At 42.8% G+C, this 17465-nt stretch overlaps 1 protein-coding gene across 1 annotated transcript in view; it reads right to left on the bottom strand.

Moving 5' to 3' along the window:
• Positions 1 to 4645: 4645 nt before the first annotated feature.
• The window catches only part of LOC118364978 (protein kinase C alpha type), a 251842-nt gene continuing 239022 nt past the window's right edge, over positions 4646 to 17465 (bottom strand). Inside the window, exons 16-17 of the mRNA XM_035746840.2 lie at positions 16673 to 16813; positions 4646 to 8632 (exon numbers count right to left, since the gene is read on the bottom strand). Of these exons, the coding sequence (XP_035602733.2) occupies positions 8462 to 8632; positions 16673 to 16813 (312 nt within the window). The 3' untranslated portion in view covers positions 4646 to 8461. The remainder of the gene's footprint in view (positions 8633 to 16672; positions 16814 to 17465) is intronic.

Genomic DNA, 17465 nt, shown 5'->3' with positions numbered 1-17465 from the left:
TAACCAATTATTGATTATACTTTCTATTACTATCCACTGTTATCAGTAGAGTTTTATTTATATTATTTCGTTTTTACTATTCTATTTTATTATTTATTATTTTATTACAATGTGAAGTATATTGAATACATTGATGGTTTGTTTCTCATGCCAATAAATTCATTTGGATTTGAGAGAGACCTTTTAACAAGTTCCCTGAACATACAGTACCCATTGATTTCACAGAGCTTCCAATACTCCCACTAGAGCAATGAACAGACTTTAAGAGCTGCAGGCTATAGCAGCTCAGACGTTGAGCAGACATCCCTAATGGTTACTGGTAGAGCAGAGCAGACAGTTCATTAGATTCAGATTCAGGGAAGCCGTTGACACAATGATATGGTTCTGCGTTCCAAATGGTACTCTTTTCCCTACATAGCGGACTACTTTTGACGAGAGCCCTACGAGCCCTGGTCAAAAGTAGTGTACTGAATAGGTGTGCCATTTGGGACGGGGCCCATGGCGGCTTAATACGGCAGCGAGGGATCCCATGGCTCTTCATCACCAGCCTTATAGTAATTAAATTATACCAGGCTTGACAGCAAATGCTGTCTTATTGAAGAGGGTTAATTGCTGTTAAGGGGGAGAGAGAGATTCAACAAATCTAATGGCAGTTCCTCTCCTGCCCACCACCTCACCCCACCCACGCGCCCACGACAGAGTGCTAAAGATGTCATTTGTTTGTGTTGCTTTTTATTTCGAAACGTATAAAGATCGAAGAGCTTGATGTATGTTTGTACCATTTCTGTGTAACAGCCTTTGGCCTCTTGAGGGAGAGAGAGAACGAGATCTGTATGTTTCCATGGGACTATCAGTGGGCTTTTTTTTGCTCATTCAGGTGAAGTCATTGTAAAGCCTTGTGTTGTATAGTGCAGTGCATTTAGAAAATATTCAGACCCCTTCCCCTTTTCCACATTTCATGTTACAGCATTATTCTAAAATTGATTAAATATTCCCCCCTCAATCTACACACAATACCCCATAATGACAAAGCAAAAACAGGTTTTGATAAATGTTTGCATGAGTATTCAGACCCTTTGCTATGAGATTTGAAATTGAGCTCAGGTGCATCCTGTTTCCTTTGATCATCCTTGAGATGTTTCTACAAGTTGATTGGAGTCCACCGGTGGTAAATGATTTTGACATGATTTGGAAAGGCACACACCTGTCTATATAAGGTCCCACAGTTGACAGTGTATGTCAGAGCAAAAACCAAGCCATGAGGTCAAAGGAATTATCCATAGAGCTCCGAGACAGGATTGTGTGGAGGCACAGATCTGGGGAAGGGTACCAAAAAAGAACTGCAGCATTGAAGGTCCCCAAGAACACAGTGGCCTCCATCATTCTTAAATGGACGACGCTTGGAACCACCGTCCAAACTGAGCAATTGGGGGAGAAGGGCCTTGGTCAGGGAGGTGACCAAGAACCCGATGTTCCCTCTGACAGAGCTCCAGAGTTCCTCTGTGGAGATGGTAGAACCTCGCAGAAGGACAACCATCTCTGTCAGAGGGACCATCAATCATGCCTTTATGTTAGACTGGCCAGAAGAAAGCCACTCCTCAGTAAAAGGCACATGACAGCCCGCTTGGAGTTTGCCAAAAGGCACTTAAAAGGACTCAAGATTATCTGGTCTGATGATACCAGGATTGAACTATTTGGCCTGAATGCCAAGCGTCACATCTGGGGGAAACCTGGCACCATCCCTTTGGTGAAGCATGGCGGTGGCAGCATCATGCTGTGGAGAGTAAAGGGTTTGAACACATGTAAACGTGATATCATTTTTTTTTTTGGGGGGGGGTACATTTGCAAACATTTAGAAAAAACAGTTTTTGCTTCGTCATTATGGGCTATTGTGTGTAGATTGGTGAGGAATCCATTTTAGAATAAGTCTGTAATGTAACAAAATTTGGAAAAGGACAAGGGGTCTGAATACTTTCCGAATGCACTGTATATCTGCTTGTTCACAATATTTGAATTTCATCCCTTGAATTGACCGAATTGAAATGACATGAAATGCTTGTAGCTCCTTCCACCTCATTGATTGGTCCCTCAGGCACCGTGGAGCCTGGTTGGTTGGTAAGACGTTCCGTAGATATCCGCTCTGTAGATCCGCCTCAACGCTGCAGTTTCTGATAAGTTCTAACAGATCTGACCATTACACCATAGTCCTCCATCAACACCAGCATTTCCTTCAGTCTACCCGGCAATGGAGCTGATGATCAACCTACTAACACATCTGCATAAGGTTTGGTGTACAGCACTCACGTCTGTCCGTGCCACATCAAAGTTGATTTGTCATGATGCACATGATATAGTGTAGCGTACACAGTACAAGAATATGCTTATCGCAAGCTCTTCCACAAATGCATTCACACAAACACAGATATGAAATTATAAGTATTAAGTACACAAACATTACAGTGAGCAATGTCATTACATACCTACCTACCTACCTACCTACCTACCTACCTACCTACCTACCACAGCTTAGTATAGTTTTTATATTCTGTTTCTCTGACCTGGTTGCCAAAGGTGCAGGGGCCTTCCTGTGCCAGCGAGCTTGTAAATGAGAAAGCCAGCGACTGACAAAAATACTTTGATTGTGCCGCAGCGTCCACAATGAAAAATTCAGCACCTCGCTTCGCGTGTTAAACTTTAATGTCCGTATGCACTCACCCCTGGTCCTCACATGTGATGGTAAGTCAGGCTTACTGAACCTTGGTTACGGTTCATCACGCTTTTCCAAATGGCAAGAGACACTTGGACGTCTGTTACGGAAGCTTCAGGAGATTGTGGACGTACTGTAAAACCTCTGCCGTACATCTTAATCGCGTGTGTTAATTCCCGTAAGGGATCATAAAATCAGGAGGCTTCATTTTCACCAGACATTTATGAGAAATGCCATTGTGAAATGCCATTTGTGTCCATATAACATTTAAAACTGGAGCAACTGTCAGTGGAAGTTGTTTCCTGGTTGTGGTCGGTCCTCTTGCTGTCAGTGGAAGTTGTTTCCTGGTTGTGGTCGGTCCTCTTGCTGTCAGTGGAAGTTGTTTCCTGGTTGTGGTCGGTCCTCTTGCTGTCAGTGGAAGTTGTTTTCCTGGTTGTGGTCGGTCCTCTTGCTGTCAGTGGAAGTTGTTTTCCTGGTTGTGGTCGGTCCTCTTGCTGTCAGTGGAAGTTGTTTTCCTGGTTGTGGTCGGTCCTCTTGCTGTCAGTGGAAGTTGTTTCCTGGTTGTGGTCGGTCCTCTTGCTGTCAGTGGAAGTTGTTTCCTGGTTGTGGTCGGTCCTCTTGCTGTCAGTGGAAGTTGTTTCCTGGTTGTGGTCGGTCCTCTTGCTGTCAGTGGAAGTTGTTTCCTGGTTGTGGTCGGTCCTCTTGCTGTCAGTGGAAGTTGTTTTCCTGGTTGTGGTCGGTCCTCTTGCTGTCAGTGGAAGTTGTTTTCCTGGTTGTGGTCGGTCCTCTTGCTGTCAGTGGAAGTTGTTTTCCTGGTTGTGGTCGGTCCTCTTGCTGTCAGTGGAAGTTGTTTCCTGGTTGTGGTCGGTCCTCTTGCTGTCAGTGGAAGTTGTTTCCTGGTTGTGGTCGGTCCTCTTGCTGTCAGTGGAAGTTGTTTCCTGGTTGTGGTCGGTCCTCTTGCTGTCAGTGGAAGTTGTTTTCCTGGTTGTGGTCGGTCCTCTTGCTGTCAGTGGAAGTTGTTTTCCTGGTTGTGGTCGGTCCTCTTGCCGTCAGTGGAAGTTGTTTCCTGGTTGTGGTCGGTCCTCTTGCTGTCAGTGGAAGTTGTTTCCTGGTTGTGGTCGGTCCTCTTGCTGTCAGTGGAAGTTGTTTTCCTGGTTGTGGTCGGTCCTCTTGCTGTCAGTGGAAGTTGTTTCCTGGTTGTGGTCGGTCCTCTTGCTGTCAGTGGAAGTTGTTTTCCTGGTTGTGGTCGGTCCTCTTGCTGTTAGTGGAAGTTGTTTCCTGGTTGTGGTCGGTCCTCTTTCTGTTAGTGGAGATGTGTTGACAACCATAGAACCAGGAAAGGTCGTCTGACTTCTCCTCCTCACATCTGAAACCCCCATTTTCTGTGCCTTTTTCATACTTTATTTGCTCAAATCTGATTTCCCTTATATCAACTGCAAACTTCCTGTCCATGTCAGCAGTAGAGAGGAAACTGTGACAGCGATATTGGGGCTCTGCAGGAGAGGCATCTCTTAAAATCAGACTAGAAAAACCAGTCCCATTTTGAGTGCAATCAGAACACTTGATGAATGTGAGTTGACAGCAATGTCACCTTATTTTCAGAGTCTGTAATAAACTATTTATAAGGCACTTATAAATGGTGTGTTCACCATATGAATCATTAGTACTGTTTTTGCAATGTAAAGTGAGCGCCATTTGTACTTTAGAAACACTTTCAAAATGTTTGGAGTGACCAGTGTAATTTCAATGTGGGAGTACTGATTAGTAAATGGCGAGCAAACTATTTGTAAATGCCTTAGAAATGGTTTATTATGGACCGCAAAGTGTTACCCAATACCTTTAAATAGAGTCAGGTCATTGCCAGGAATGGCTTTTTATAATGGTGGATTTTGATGAGTTGAGTTCATGTTTAAGTAAAAAAGACAGCTTCCGAATAGCCATTTTTTATTTTTTATTTGCATTATCATACAGTAGGTACAAATTACACTATTGATTACAAGGTAAGTAGCTCAGACTCGCTTTCAAAGGGTTTTTGGGGAGAATGAACATAAACCATTTGCAAAATACAATATATTCTTTCTTTTACAAGTCTATGTAGATATCTAAATCATTATGTACAGGGACAGAAGAAGCGCTTGGTTTGGACATGAATCAACAGAGAATGGGGGAGAGGCTGGCTGTTTCTCAGATGGCATCCTATTCCCTATATAGTGCCCTACTTTTGCCCAGGGTCTATGGACAAAAGTAGTGCAATATATAGGGAATAGGGTGCCATTTGGGACACAGGCGTAGGAGCTAAGGCAAAGGAAAATATAAAGCAGGATGTAAACGAAGGTGAAAAAGAACACATTTGGCCAATTCTTTCCCCAGTACGTTTTGGGAGGATTGGAAGGGGCAAGAAGGGCAGGTAGGTGTCAGCCTGTAGAGGCAAGTTTCTCAGACGAAACTGCTTTCATGAACTGATTGGATCTTGAAGGAGAAGGGATGAGGGCTTTGTCAGTTCGGGAATGGATCGATTGTCCAGGCACTGAGGAAGGGGGGAGGAATGGAAGGATGGACAGAGGAGATGAGCTACCCAGACGGACGGACGGACGGGGGATTTAACAGGCCAATAGGATGAGGAACGGGGTTGTTCACCGATCAATTATTCACTCATCCACACACTCACTCATTTATTCACTCAACAGCCACTCATTTATGGTTTCCTTCCTTCCCTCTCTCACACGCACATGTAAACACACACACTGACTGATAGGCACAGGGAGTTAAGGTAAGGGGTAAGCAGGCATGGTATTGCCGAAGGGTCATACTGCTGTCCGGCTATAAAGCATAAAGGTAAACTCCCACAGAGGTGTAGGCTGCTAACATGACATAAAAAAAAAACAATACCTACAAGAAACGACAGGCCGGATTGTCTGGCATCAGAACCACGTCGACATTATTTCAATTAGCAATCCCTTTAGCTACATATTTTTAGTGAGAAGCACATGGGTCGGAAAGACGTTGTGAAATGTGGTGTTGGCACGCTCTCTTGGACTAACCACTAAGAGTCTACCAGGGAGAGACATCTGTATTGACGAGTCATCGGCATTGAAAAAACATGTGTGTTGACAACACATCGGTATTGATAAGATTTCGGTATTGACGGGTCATTGGTATGACTAGAGCTAGTGCAACGCTGCTATTGTCGGGTTCTGGCTGTTTCAGGTTTGGCACAGTTACGAGGTTAGGAAAAGGTTTATAGGAGCAAAAGTCGAGGGAATTGTATAAATCTAGCAACAGTTGGATGTTAAGATATGAATTGCTATGATGATAATTCCGCAAAACATTCCTGTATCACTTGAGCAGAATCTATAACCAAACAAAAAAACGACGACAATACAAATAATGTAAGTTGTATTTTTTTTTTTACACGAACAAACAATACTAACGATACGAAGAAACAAAATCCCTTCATTGAGACACTAGAGAGCAAGTTGTCCCATCTGGTCTAGTACAGAGACGTGTTTAGGAGTTCCCCTAAACACATATCTGTAGTCAGATTTGACCATAGCCTCCTAATTGTGAATGGCTAGGATTAGGGTAGGTTCAGCTGATCTTGGATCTGGTGTTTGGGCAGAGACTCCTTGCTATCCAACCACGGGCCTGGTTACTGGTACTGAGTATCATGCAGCATTTATATCATTTTGTTAAACTTATTTTTAAATCCTCACCAACAACATGCAGATACAAGAGCCAGGCATACATTCAGTCAGCGATCGCATTCAAGGACATCGGATATGTGCGATGGAGACGAGAGCAAACGGGAAAAACGTTTGATAATTGCGGCAAAAGTCGTCCAGATGTTTCTCTCGCTTTGCTAATCCCGACCGACTCGATTAAAAGACTTTGTCACCTAATTGTTACAAAGATAATATTTTGGGGTACTTTATTTTTTTTTACATAGAAATATGTTAACCTATCTAACATAATAAAATCACATTCAGTTGTTGGTATAAAATCTGCGAGATTACTATACTTTTTTCTTTTTAAATAGCTCATTAATATTTACAAAAGAGTTAATACACTGGTATGTGTTACACTAAAATATTAATTAGAACTAATTGGGGGGGGGGGTGCATGACATCACATAAAAGCAGAAAAGGGAACTAATCGTATTAATAACGTGATACTCTAGTCAACATGGTTAGAATGGCGTTATAGCCATGTATAAGGGTATAAGCATGCAATATAATATTGCACGGTTCATTGAGTAAGCAAACAATAACTCGACATCAATTTAAATTTAGTCGCTACCTCTCGCTCTCTCTCTCTCGCTCAAAAAAAAAAAAAAGAGTTTTAGGTAATTTACTTCCTAAATCCTCAATAAATTTCCCTTGGGAACTTAACATTGAAGGACTTCTTCAGGTTAAAGAGAATCATGGCCATTGAGGGCCTTTTTGATAAGTGGGCAGAGTGACAACAAAGTCGGGACAGGAGGATAGTAAAAATGGCTGTCACAAAGTAGTGCTACCTGATCACCATTTGCTTTTGGAACGACCACCTTTATACCTCTGTTAACCTGTGATTCTTGTGTAGGTGTTGAAAGAAGATGGGACTGTTGCACTGCCTACTTCCTCTAACCACAACTTCTACTGCGTTCTGTCTCAATGTCCACTCACAGTTGTAAACCTAATGACAAGATAACCTGGAGTTCAAGGTTCAAGATATCCCTATGTTAATGTAATGTGTGTGTACAGATGTATGGTCTTAATTTGAGCCAGTTTGCTACAGCAGGAAAATAATCAGTGCGGCTACAGGAAATGTGAGTTATTATGTGGATTATAATTGATAGCCTTTTTTTTTTTTTTTTAAGGGGTTGATACATTTTTCGTAAGGGAAAAAAAACAAGTCTGAAATGTCTAAGTGGAAATTAAACTTCAGAAGCCTTTTTAAACCTCAAACACATTACACATTTTAATTTGCAATGCAGGAAAGTGTTCCTGCAATAGGGTGATCAAATTAAGATCCTACATCTGTATGTGTGTGTTATTGTTAGAGTGTCATGATATTTGTACTGGGTGTGTATTATTTGATGTATATTGAAACATAGGGGCACCTGTAATGACACATACTGAAATAAAATCTCACCAACATAAGGTAAAACTGTAAACATAGTCTCCCTGTACTGACCTCATATTTGGCTCTGACCCAATAGCTCAAAACAAGAGATTATGTTTGTAGTTGCCTTGGGTTTCAATGGAGACTAGTATAGCCAGTACAGGGTTTAACAAGAAGTTAACCCTTCGCTCTAGAATCAGAAAAAAAAACTGGCATAGTTTCATGGGTTTTGTCCCCACACATTCAAAACAACAGGTCAGTCATCTCAATATTTTTCATGATTCATTTCAATATCTATCATGATTCATTTCAAACAATTGCCCATCCGAAAACAAACAACAGGTGGGTGGGAAAGTATATCAACCCTACATACATCTCCTTCCTCAAACCTTCACCCTCCCCCTCACCATTAACACACAGCACTTCCACTCACCAACTCCTCTCACTCAGAGCCCCAAGTCCCATTCCTAGAGGACACATCATTAATACATTGATAGAGGAACTCAAAAGGGCGGTTGATATCAGGGTCTGTGTTGTTGTAGGGTTGGACCAGTTTTGGTGATTGGGAGTTTGGCTTGAAGAGGCTGCAGTTGGTGGAGGGTTAGTGCTAGGTAGGGAGCAGAGGTAGGAAGGGGGTCCGTGGCCCCCTCCCCCTCATACGGTGTGCAGGGAGACCAGGGAGGGGTGCACGAACTGGGGGTTGATGAAGGAGAAGCCTGAGAAGTCGGCTTGGTCGATGTTGGCGATGACCAGCTGGTCGGGGGGCGTGAGCTGGGGCTGGGTGCGCGTGAAGAACTTGTCGAAGTTCTCCGCCCCTTTGCCGCACTGCGAGAGAGGGATAGAAAGAGAGAGGGGTAGAAAGAGAGAGGGGTAGAAAGAGAGAGGGATAGAAAGAGAGGTTTTAAAATGGGAGGCGTAGGTGGCTGCAACTGTAGCATACGGAACACACAAAGGTAAGAAATACTGTACATGTGCAAATGTGAAACTGGGCTTCATTATATATCCCTCCACCTCCATCGCCTGGTCTGCTAAACGAGAGAACGGGGGGGAGAACATTTTGCACCTGATACCGCTATTTCTACCCCTATTCTCCCCCTCCTGTTTCCATGCTAACATCACATGACATGCTCTACATCCCAGCCTGAATCCCAAATTACACCCCATTCTCTTTCTTTCAACCAGAGCCCTATGGCCCTAAAGTAGTGCACTATAGAGGGTGTAGGTTGCCATTTGGGAGGAAACCCCAGTCACCTGGATTGTAATGTTTTTAATGCAATTGAATCCAATGGTTTAAAAAGTAACATTGGCGCGCGGCTGTGAAACACTAATCAGTACTGCACAAACAAGCCTTTGGACAGAGTCGCAGGGGGAATTGAGGGAGATGTCAGGACCTCTACAGTCAAACACGCCGTAGCCACTTCTGACCTAGGAACCTGTTTTGATCGAGCTCCTCGTGTTGTTTGGATGGACAGCGGGGTCTGTAATTATTGACACACTTGATTAAGTGCGACTCCGTTGGTGCAGTATAGGGTTCGATTCCCACAGGGGACCAATATGAAAATGTATGCACTCATTACTGTTAGTTGTGCTGGGTAAGAGAGTCTGCTAAATGACTCAAATGTAAATGTAACATAAAGATGAGCAATAACAACGGTGTTAAATAAATATGACCCCTTCCGTTTTGAAAAAAAAGAGATTACTTTTGAAAATATTTGTTTTTTCTCTGAGCAATTGTATCAGTATAAAATACTTTCCATTTTTGTCTTGCGCATACAATAGTTGAATTATTTTATACAGTCCTTATTGCTAATCTTTACCAAGGGTGTCAATAATTTCACACCCCACTGTATATAGAGGTCTTATGTAACATCTCACCTCGAATGTCAAATCTGATTGCGTTGCGACAGACGAAAAGCTCACTTGAATCAAAATAGTATGTATGTATGTATGTATGTATGTATGTATGTATGTATGTATGTATGTATGTATGTATGTATGTATGTATGTATGTATGTATTTAGTTCTCTTAGTTCTCAATGGAGTCACGCCAGCATTCAGTTGTCTTATTAAAAATTGTGTTGTGTATGTTTAAAAAGAAACTGCAAAATGGGCAGAGAAAATGGATTTACACTTCACATTTGAGTCATTTAGCAGATGCCCTTATCCAGAGTGACTGGGGAATACGTCTGCTTACGCAGTGTGCGTGGTTGTTACATGACAGTATGGCAATACATCTGAATAAGAGCAGCTGCTCTAGCCCTACGGCCTTACTGAAGAACATTAGGGCGACTGGGACGCAAATGGCACAAAATGGCCGCCAACACCAAAAATACCGCTGTGAGCACTGCTGTCAGTCGCGTCACACTTCTGACACCCTTAAAGTAGCCTCGCGCTGTGGCTTGAACTTGTGAAGGCCTCAATTCCACTTCGTGACACAGTGTGCCTTCTAACAGTCGATACGTGAAGGCCTGTAGAGTTTGTAACACTTCTTTTCAAAGGCAATCTCCCCCCCCCCCCTCCAAAATGGTGGTTTATTTTGGAGGATCCTGGTGCGTAGGTTGCAGTGATTCCCTCTTGGGTTGGGGTCTTAAGAGTCTAAGGATTGTCGCCAGTACCTTGGGCAATTGGGTAAATTCAAATAGATAACAGCTCGAACCGCTTTAGGACCATTACATTACCAAGGATCGAGTCAACACATAAAATGACAATGGTAAATCGATAATAAGACACCAAAGTTCATAGGGGCATTACAGAGAGCACAGGCAGTGGGGACTGGGGAATTAAAGACTTATTCTCCAACTTCACAGTGTGGTTCTGTGTTTACACCAGAAACCCTGCTGCACCTCTTCTCGCTCTGTCCTCATCAGTTATTCCACCTACACTGTGTGTGTGTGTGTGTGTGTGTGTGTGTGTTTGTTCTACTTAATGGGCTTTAAACCTCCCCGGGGACCTGGCAGGGAATATCCCTCCCTCTCTATATCTCTCTCTCTGTACTGTAAGCCGACACGGGAAAAGGATATGGGTTGATTCACATTACTTAGCCGAGACAAGTAGATGCTAGCTGTACTGTGCTGGCCCCGTTGCGCACCTGTAGCAGGGTTGGTTATGCTTCCTCTTGCTACCGCAGAAATATTAAATTTGATGTGTTTATGTGTTCAGATCAATTAGTTGAATTTACATGTCAATAAGGTGCAACGCCATTGGCCACCCTTGTAGATAGGATGAAGATTGGTGATATATTGACTCTAAATCTACATCAATCCCTGATTAGGACACCTCAGAAATACACCCAACATAGTTGCCGGAATCCATGCCAGAAAGAATCATGTGAAAGGTACAAATCTGAACCAGTCCGGTAACGTTTGGGTGGGCATAGTGGTTTTTCTATCATGGAAAGCCTGCGTCTGCATGTGGAAGTTCTTTCTCCAGAGTGGAATTCACTATGGATTCCCTATGGAGGCCTACATTGTTGTACAGCTGTGTGTGTTCCCCCGTGGTTGGAAAACCTCCATTGATTGGGTCGGTGTGGTCGTCTACACGGCACGTCGGTGGTGATTTCGAACGGGGAAAAGTCCCGTTGTCCTATATTCATAGTTGTGTGGTGTATGTGTGTGTCCGTGCGTGTGCGCAGTGGGCCTGGGGCCTCCGACTGTCCTCCTTGACTCCTACGCTGACTGACAAGTGACACCAGCCACCCACTGTCACTCTGTGTTAAGACGCAGTAGGAGGGAGAAGAGGAGAGATGGCAACAACACACATCAACGTAGAAGAGAGAAAGCACACAGTGATGTGGCCACATTTGTGGCGCAAAAGAGCACAGATCTCCCTATAATACATATTGTTGAAGAAAAGCCACAAATTCATTCACACCACAACAGATTATGATGAGGTTTATGGGATTTGTGTCCACAAAAGAGATGGATGAAAGGAGTACTGCACAAATCCCCTCCGTCACCCTCTATCAGTCTCCTCGAATACTGTAGTATTCGAGCGTAGTGGTGCCTGCATCACTATGCAAATAGCCATTTGTCTTGTTTGAACAGTGGCCAGTCAGTCACACAGATAGTCAGAGATCTCATACCCCCCCCCCGCCCCAACCTCTTATCCTCTTTTAAATCCTCCCCCTTTGTCTCTGAGACCTAAACCCCCCCATATGCAAATATATCTCTGGTCAATTAAACTTAAATTCAATTCAATCATGAAGTCAAGTGCAATTCCAGCTTACTTTCTGGATTGACTGACTGTCGACTCCAATGAAATTGACTCAAACCTGCCGCAGCTTCGTTTCCGTTGTGTTTAACATCTGTTACAATGTCCACTCATTGTACACGTTACGCTGTGCTACTCTTAATGACAGATGGCACTGCTCGCAAACTGCTGTTTGACCTACTTTGGGTCTTTCTCCGTGTCACACACACAGACATTAAAGGAACTCTATTTAGTATGATACATGGCTGTGTCTGTCTCTATTCAAATACTTGCTGAGGTGTCTCTCTCACCTCTCTTCCTCTCTTTCTCTCTCTCCAATCCGCTCTTAATACAGAACGACCTTCAGCCTCTCAGTGTTGTTTTGATGATCTTCTTACAGCGCGCCTTCAGAAAGTATTCAAGTTGAGGGAACTTAATCCACATTTTATGTTACAGCCTGAATTGGATTAAATATATATATATTTTTAACCCATCTACACACAATACCTCAATAGAAATTTTGGCAAATGTATTGAAAATTATATATAGAAATCGCATTTGCATAAGTATTCACACCTCTGAGTCACTACTTTGCCGAAGCACCTTTGTCAGCAAATACAGATGTGAGTCTCTATGAGCTTTCCAACGCGTGGATTGTGCAACATTTGCACATCATTTTCAAGATCTGTAACATCGTTTGGTTATCATTGCTAGACAACCATTTTCAAGGTGATTTAAGTCAAAACTGTAACTCGGCCACTCAGGAACATTCACTGTCTTCTTGGTAAGCAAATCCAGTGTTTATATGGCCTTTCAGGTTATTGTTTAAGGCATTTTGACCTCCTGAAAGGCGAATTCATCTCCCAGTGTCTGGTGGAAAGCAGACAACCAGGTTAACCTCTAGGATTTTGCCTGTGCTTAGCTCCATTATTTTTGTTTTATCCTGAAAAACTCCCCAGACTTAACGATAACAAGCATACCCATAACATGATACAGTCACCACTAAGGTTGACATCTTTGAGAGTGGTACTCAGTAATGTCTTTGCCAAAACATTTTCAGTATTGCTTTAGTACTTTGATGCAAACAGGATGCATGTTTTGGATTATGTTTTATTCTGTACAGGCTTCCTTCTTTTCACTCTGTCAATTATTTTAGTATTGTGCAGTAACTACAATGTTGTTGATCCATCCTCAGTTTTCTCCTATCACATGTAACTGTTTTAAAGTCACCATTGGCCTCATGCTGAAATCTCTGAGTGGTTTCCTTCCTCTCGGGCAACTGAGTTAGGAAGGACACCTGTATCTTTGTGGATGTATTGATACACCATCCCAAGTGTAATTAATAACTTCACCATGCTCAAAGGGATATTCAATGTCAACTTAAAAAAAAAAAACTATCTAGCAATACGTGCCCTTCTTTGCAAGGCATTGGAAAACCTCCCTGGTCTTTGTGGTTGAATCAGTGTTTGAAATTCACTGCTCGACTGAGCGATCCTAAAGATAAATGTATGTGTGTGGTAAAGATATAAGGTAGTCATTATTGCACACAGAGTGAGTCCATGCAACTTGTTAATGAACATTTTACTCCTGAACTTATTTAGGCTTGCCTTAACAAATACATATTGACTCAAGACATTTCAGCTATTCATTTTTAATTACTTTGTAAAAATGTCAATAAACATAACTCCATTATGACATTGTGTGTAGGACAGTGACAGAAAATCTAAATTGAATCCATTTTAAAAAGTCAATGGGTGTGAACACTTGAAGGCATTTTCTTTGGTCAACAACACTTAAAACACTACAGTTGTAACACCAAGATACACCTGGTACATCCTTGTGAACTGCTGATACCTCTCGTTTCATCCATCCTTTGAAATCAGTCCGACTATAGTATTATCCAAAATGCTTCTTTAGTTATCAGATAACACTATTATGTTTCTTTCTCACATGAATCTGGATGGAAAATCCAAAAAGAACACAGAAAATCACCATCACTAAAAACATACCAGGACAAGTGGACGTGCTTTATCTAATAACACGACTTCCCTGCCTACAAAATCTACTGTGACTCAGACAGTCCAAAATGTAGATTGGTGTGTTTCTGCCGACAGTATTTTTAACGTGTTTTATATGTGTGCCTGGCTTTATGTTCCAATCCAACACTTCCTCAATATGACTACCGTGAAACGGAAATTAAAACGTAGTCCCTCAAATAGCCGCTTGCCACTTTTGATACCCGGGCAACGGCACAAATTGAAATCAAATAAACGTCTGTTTTAAATAAACGCTGGCTCCAAATTAATTATTGACCAGGTTACCATGAATTGTTTGACTTGTTACATTAAATGTGGCCAGTAAGAAACTGCTAACCATTGACTGCTAACAGCTGAGAACTGCTAGCTAGCTGACAAGCAGAAAAACAGTCAACAACTTCGGGAGTACAAACCCCTAGAAATCGTCAGATCGCCCTCTAGTGGCAAGTGAGAACTGCCGAAAATGCACAGTAAATATGAGAATAATTACGTCAAGGAATTTTGTTTTAAGGAGGCATACTAAGACAATATTAACATGACGCCATGTGTAAATCACAACACAGCGTAGGACATGAAAACATTAGAATGTTGGAAGTGAATGCTGGAATTAAACAATGAACTATGCAAATGAGCAAAAGCTGTGCTCATTATAAGGAAATAAGACACCTGGCTCAAATAGAAGTTTGTCTCCAATAAGCGCCTGTTGTGTTCAGTGATTTAAGCAAATAAACACCCGGGCTATTAATTGAAGTTTTACGGTAAGCTCCCTGACCACGGTGATTCCATCACCATTAATCAGCAAGTCTCATATCCTGCCACTTTGACCCACTTCCATCTGTACAAACTTAAACCACATATCAAGTGGTACTCTAAATACCAGTCTAGATAAATAATATCTATAAATAGCTACTGTGGCAGGTGTTCTTGTTATTCTCCCCTGCGTTCTATCTGTCCTGCTCTGTTTCCGATAGATGGATAAACCCTCTAGTGTTCATAACCTGGGTCTCGCTGTACCTGGCTATTAAATGGCAATCTCCCAGCTGTCAGAACAGGCATGAAGTGTGATTGAGGAGGAGAGGATGAGAGGGGGATGAGGATGAGAGGATGAAAGGAGAAGAGGATTAGAGAGACGGGGCTGCATCGACGGGGCCAGTATATGCCAGTATTCACCTTGTGAGAAGCACTGGAGACCTCTGGGGTTTGGAACAGAAGTGCAATGCATATTTAAAAGGAAGACAGACAATGAAGACACGCACACAGCTGAACGCACACACCGAATGAGCTACTTCATCCCTTTCGCCTACTTCACTTTCATAATAAAGTATGTGTGTGTGTGTGTGTGCGTGTGTGTACACACAGGGATTCAAAAACACTCCCTGACTTCGTATGACAGCGAGGCCGCTCATATCGTGTGCACACACACACACACACACACACACACACACACACACACACACACACACACACACACACACACACACACACACACACACACACACACACACACACACACACACACACACACACACACACACACACACACACACACACACACACACACACACACACACACACACACACACACTTTATTATGAAAGTGAAGTAGGCGTGTGTTATTACACACTCTGTTGCTCCACTATGTAACTACTGCTTTGTAATTGCACATTTGTGTGTGTGTGTAAATGTTTGTCTCTGGGGAATATTCTCATTGCTGGGAGATTTAAGCACATATTATATGCTTGAAATATATGCATACAATATGAAAACATGAGGTTAAATGAGGAATCATTGTGGTATACATGTGAGTAAAATGAGTAGTATTGTTGTACTGTATTGTAGCCCATGCAGAGGCTTTGTCGTTAGAAAAGGTTGTCTTTGGTTCAGTGCGACGACTGAGAGACGATAGCCACTGGGGCTTTGCCATGCTAAACAAATGGTGCTGGACCGGACTGGACTGTAACCTGTGAGAGTTGCCAAACAGACTCCATTCAGATGCAGCCCAATCTGATCTGACAACAGACCAGATGGGAGTGTGCCTTGGCTCTACTATGTTGACAGACGGCCGCAGGACATTCACAGGTGTGTGTGTGTGTGTTTGTGTGTGCGTCTATTGTACACGCTTGCATAGTGTGTGTGTGTGTGTGTGTGTGTGTGTGTGTGTGTGTGTGTGTGTGTGTGTGTGTGTGTGTGTGTGTGTGTGTGTGTGTGTGTGTGTGTGTGTGTGTGTGTGTGTGTGTGTAAGTATGTATGTGTACACATAAATGTGTGCATGTGTGTGTGAGTAGGTGTTGTTACTCATCCGAATGCGAAACTGAGATCGCATCGGATAGTAAGCAACCGAATAGGACACACACACACTCCTCAGTGGAGTATATGTCCACTGTGTGTGAAAACGGGCCAAACATACCACTGAACAGGGGATGTGACACACTGTGCCACTGAAAGAACACAAAGCTACGACTGCGCCACCACTTCAACCATTTTGCATTAAAGAAGAAACTTAGATGACGACAGCAAACCGCATGTACAATGTACATTTATTTTAAACCTCATTTTGGTCAGACATGGGTACTGTAGGTTGTGTGTATGGATGTGTGTGTGTGTGTGTGTGTGTGTGTGTGTGTGTGTGTGTGTGACTCACCCCTTTGGGTTTGAAGGGGGGCTGGATCTCGCGGTTCTGGAGGCGTTCCCAGTCGATGCGTCTGAAGAAGGCGTGCTCCTGGATGTCCCTCTCTCCCTCGGAGCCACAGCCCAGACGCTTCGACGGGTGTTTGGTCATCAGCTGGGAGGGAAAAGCAGGGAAGGGCCATAGAGTTAGAACAGCTAGAATGGCAATTCTACAGATAAACATGTCACTATTCTGTCAATCAGGGAAGGGCCATAGAGATAGATCTCAATTCCACGATGAGGTCATCAGCAAGCGGAGGCTGGCATAGACAGATTAGAAATGGAACGATAGATAGCCATAGAAATAGAAAGACTAAATAGATTCTATATTCTACTAATTGCTCATCAGGCTGAGGTTGGGAAAATAAGAAGGGAGGAATGGGAACATGAGTCATGAGTTTAGTGGAGACCATTGAAATTAGGGTCGTCTATAGTCAATATGGGGGCAGTTATTTTCTATGCTTCCTCTTTGTTCTCTCAATCTTATTCTCTCTTTTTTTCTGGGTCAGTAGGGAGCCAAAGATGGGGGTTGTTAAAAAGGGATACAATCGTCCTCTCTCCTAGATGTAATGTGTTATGGTTGTCACTTACAGTCGCACAGCAGGAGGCGACGTGGGGGGCGCACTATGTAGAAAAAACCCCACATTGAAAAACCATCAAACAAACATATTTCCTTGCTGAACTAGAGCAGTAACCACACTCAAACAACATCACGACAAATGTCAATAATGACAGCCACTCTTTGTGGGTTGGATTCACACTGGGGC

The sequence above is a fragment of the Oncorhynchus keta genome, chromosome 32 (assembly GCF_023373465.1).
Source record: "Oncorhynchus keta strain PuntledgeMale-10-30-2019 chromosome 32, Oket_V2, whole genome shotgun sequence".
NCBI lineage: Eukaryota > Metazoa > Chordata > Actinopteri > Salmoniformes > Salmonidae > Oncorhynchus > Oncorhynchus keta.
Note: the sequence above shows the minus strand (reverse complement) of the source record. Positions and strands in the feature narration are given on the sequence as shown.